This window comes from Lampetra fluviatilis, chromosome 63 (genome assembly GCF_964198595.1).
Source record: "Lampetra fluviatilis chromosome 63, kcLamFluv1.1, whole genome shotgun sequence".
Taxonomy (NCBI): domain Eukaryota; kingdom Metazoa; phylum Chordata; class Hyperoartia; order Petromyzontiformes; family Petromyzontidae; genus Lampetra; species Lampetra fluviatilis.
In genome coordinates, this window is record NC_136337.1 from 6,217,226 (window position 1) to 6,221,509 (window position 4,284).

Consider the following 4,284-nt stretch of genomic DNA (forward strand, 5'->3'; position numbering starts at 1 on the left):
AGTGCCTTTACAGACCGGGTGTTGTAACGCGTCGTGCCTTCTCGTGCCTAAATGAGCCACAGCTGTGCTTTACAGATGTTTAATAAATGCTATCTATGATCGAGAGACGCTGCGTGTCACTTCTTTGTGTCTTTGTCTAGCTGTGTATATATATAAAGATCCCCGTGTAGTCTTAACAGACTGTAGGGGCAAGTGCTGTTAGCGAGCAGCGATGTTTACACAGCACCAGGTACTCATTTAAGGCTGAGTCTACCTAGGGGAAGCCCAGAATCGGTTCAGATAATCGTCACTGGTGGTGTTGGCTGTGAGCGGGAATCGAACTCGGCTCGCCAGGTTCGTAGCCCAGCGTGCTGACCGCTGCACCACCGCTCCCCACACACGTGGTCTAGATGTATTGTGACCCCCATTTAAATATCTAAAACGTGATTTTTTTAAAGTAAGGTTTATTGAAAACGTATATGAATATGCAAAGTGGGGGGGGGGAGTTGGGGTGTTCGGGATTAATTAATTTGGGGTCACAAGACATTTGGGCCACCCTGGACAGCGCTGTGTATTATATTGGGGAGCGGTGGCGCAGTGGTTAGCGCTGCGAACCCGGCGGAGACTTCCGATTCCGAAGGTGAACGTTGGTGGGACGTTTGATGATTGGTTTGACCTTCGCAACGGTAGCACCGAGCCGGCCACCACCATTCCGACTGGGATAGGAAAGGGAAGGGTTTTTGAATCCGAACATCCAGCCGACAGGTGAGCGACCTGTGGCCATCTTAGGTGGGGGAACCTGCACACAGTGACTGATGGCCATCTTAGGTAGGGCAACCGGCACATCATTGAGTGCCCGGTGGCCATTTTAGGTAGGGAAACCTAGGAGTGACCAGTAGCCATCTTAAGTAGGGGACTACCCGTCAGTGAGTGACTGGTGGCCATCTTAGGTAGGGAACCCTGCCCGTCAGTGAGTGACTGGTGACCATCTTAGGTCGGAGAACCTGCCCGAAAGTGAGTGACTGGTGGCCATCTTAGGTAGGGGAACATGCCCGACAGTGAGTGACTGGTGGCCATCTTAGGTAGGGGAACCTGCCGACAGTGACTAGAGGCCGTGTTAGGTAGGGGAATCTCTATCGGCGAATCAATTGTGGGCCATCTTAGGTGGGGATCTCCCGCCTGATAGATGAGTAACTGATGGCCATCTTAGGTGGGGGTACTCCGCTTGATAGACGAGCGAGCAACTGATGGCCATCTTAGGTGGGGGAAACCCCCCTACAGTTGCATAACCGGTGGCCATGTTAGCTGGGGGAAACTCCCCCACATTTGCATAACCGGTGGCCATGTTAGGTGGGGGAAACTCCCCTACAGTTGCATAACCGGTGGCCATCTTAGGTGGGGGTAACTCCCCTACAGTTGCATAACCGGTGGCCATCTTAGGTGGGGGGGGTAACTCCCCTACAGTTGCATAACCGGTGGCCATCTTAGGTGGGAGGGGAAACTCCCCTACAGTTGAATAACCGGTGGCCATCTTAGGTGGGGGTAACTCCCCTACATTTGCATAACCGGTGGCCATGTTAGGTGGGGGAAACTCCCCTACAGTTGCATAACCGGTGGCCATGTTAGGTGGGGGGGTAACTCCCCCTACAGTTGCATAACTGGTGGCCATCTTAGGTGGGGTGGGTAACGCCCCTACAGTTGCATAACCGGTGGCCATCTTAGGTGAGGGGGAAACTTCCCTACAGTTATATTCTTGGGTTTTTTCGGTAAAGTCACGTAGGTAAAAAATTAAAATTAGTAAAATGAAAATAAAATAAAAAATCACGACGTTTTCCTACAGTTGCATAACCGGTGGCCATCTTAGGTGGGGGGGGGAAACTCCCCTACAGTTGCATAACCGGTGGCCATGTTAGGTGGGGGAAACTCCCCGACAGTTGCATAACCGGTGGCCATCTTAGGTGGGGGTGAAACTCCCCTACAGTTGCATAACCGGTGGCCATCTTAGGTGGGGGGGAAACTCCCCTACATTTGCATAACCGGTGGCCATCTTAGGTGGGGGAGTAACTCCCCTATAGTTGCATAACCGGTGGCCATGTTAGGTGGGGGGGAAACTTCCCTACAGTTATATTCTTGGGTTTTTTCGGTAAAGTCACGTAGGTAAAAAATTAAAATTAGTAAAATGAAAATAAAAATCACGTTTCCCTACAGTTGCATAACCGGTAGCCATCTTAGATGGGGGGAACTCCCCTACAGTTGCAAAACCGGTGGCCATCTTAGGTGGGGAAAAACTCCCCAGGTGGCCATCTTAGGTGGGGGAAACTCCCCTACAGTTGCATAACCGGTGGCCATCTTAGGTGGGGGTCCTCCAGTTGGTGACGTCCGCCCCTCAGACCCGCCCGCGCCTCTCCTCACCGCCGTGTCCGCGTAAGGACGATGTCGGCGCTTCGCTACGCGGGTCTGGACGACACGGACAGCGAGGACGAGCTGCCGCCGGCGTGGGAGGAGCGGTCGACGCCGGACGGATGGATTTACTACGTCAAGTGAGCGGGACGGGATGGTGGGTGGGTGGGTAGGGTGAGGGGTGTTAATGACGTACTGGAACAATCTCGTGTGAAGGGGGTGAACGAGTTTCGTGGCTTATACGGATTTCGACCGCGACAAAGAAAGATTTTTTTTATTCTTGTGTTGTGATCGGGGTGAGGTGGACTATTTGAACATTAACACGAAACAAAAAATAGAAAAAAAAATCGCCGAATCGATTCCTTTTGCCGCCCCCGTGCTGCGCGCTCGGAATCGCGAAGTCGAGAAATCGATTTGGTTTCGATTTTTGAAATGTGTTGATGTCTTTGAGGAGTGGGGGGGGGAGAGAACGGGGCAGTACACACGCGGAGGCAGTACACACACGGGACGGGGCAGTACACACGGGGCAGCGGCGAGCACCGTGCACCACAGTACAGTGCACACAGTACAGTGAAACACAGTACAGTGAAACACAGTACAGTGAAACACAGTACAGTAAAACAGTACAGTGCACACAGTACAGTGAAACAGTACAGTGCACACAGTACAGTGAAACAGTATAGTGCAACAGTACAGCGCACAAAGTACAGCGCGCACAGTACAGTGCAACACAGTACAGTGCACAAAGTACAGTGCACACGGTACAGTGCAACACAGTACAATGCACCACAGTACAGTGCACAACAGTACAGTGCACGCAGTACAGTGCACGCAGTACAGTGCACGCAGTACAGTGCACGCAGTACAGTGCACGCAGTACAGTGCACCACTGTACAGTGCACCACTGTACAGTGCACACAGTACAGTGCACGCAGTACAGTGCACGCAAGTACAGTGCACGCAGTACAGTGCACGCAGTACAGTGCACACAGTACAGTGCACACAGTACAGTGCACGCAGTACAGTGCACGCAGTACAGTGCACGCAGTACAGTGCACGCAGTGGCGGCCCTGCCGCGGGTACGGGTAGCCGGGTATCGGGTACCCGGTTGCGACCTCTGGTGCTGGGGTCGGCAAGTTACAACAACAACAACAACAAACGATTTAACTTTTACTGGTAGGGACCTCCTGGTTACACCAGCCCACTGGGGATGATTGTGTCCGTCCATCGTGCAGGGAGGGGCTGGGTGGAGAGGGTGGTGCTGGGTGGGGCTGGGTGAAGAGGGTGGGGCTGGGTGGAGAGGGTGGTGCTGGGTGGGGAGGGGAGGGTGAAGAGGGTGGGGCTGGGTGGAGAGGGTGGTGCTGGGTGGGGAGGGGAGGGTGAAGAGGGTGGGGCTGGGTGGGGAGGGTGGTGCTGGGTGGGGAGGGGAGGGTGAAGAGGGTGGGGCTGGGTGGGGAGGGGCTGGGTGAAGAGGGTGGGGCTGGGTGGGGAGGGTGGAGGTGGGGCTGGGTGGGGAGGAGCTGGTCACCCCGTGGTGCCCTTATAAAACTCAACGTTTAACCTACTCACGCCGGCTTGTGCCCGCCCTCACAGTCGGGCATATTTGCGGAATACACCACGCCGCCGTTGACCGAGCAACCCGACGTTCTATACCAGCTCCCTCCGCAGGACAATGTGTTTTTTATTTGGTCAGGTACGACCCCACTGAGCCATATAGATCTTGACTTGAAGCTTTCGTGACTGCTGGAATTCATGTTCTTTGGGTCTTTCGAGGAAGTCACGTGGATAGGTTCAAAGAAAATAACAAAAATCTGCGACGTTTCGATTGCAACACAAGCGGTCGTCTTTGAACCTATCTGCGTGATTTTACCGAAAGACCCGAAGAATACCTGCCCATCGCAAACG

General features: G+C 53.7%; 1 protein-coding gene across 2 annotated transcripts in view; it reads left to right on the plus strand.

Moving 5' to 3' along the window:
• Nucleotides 1-2,341: 2,341 nt before the first annotated feature.
• Nucleotides 2,342-4,284, plus strand: part of WWOX (WW domain containing oxidoreductase) — an 18,551-nt gene continuing 16,608 nt past the window's right edge. For both annotated transcript variants that reach the window (XM_078882161.1, XM_078882162.1), the window contains exon 1: nucleotides 2,342-2,519. In XM_078882161.1, coding sequence (XP_078738287.1) covers nucleotides 2,413-2,519 — 107 coding nt within the window. In that variant the 5' untranslated portion in view covers nucleotides 2,342-2,412. The remainder of the gene's footprint in view (nucleotides 2,520-4,284) is intronic.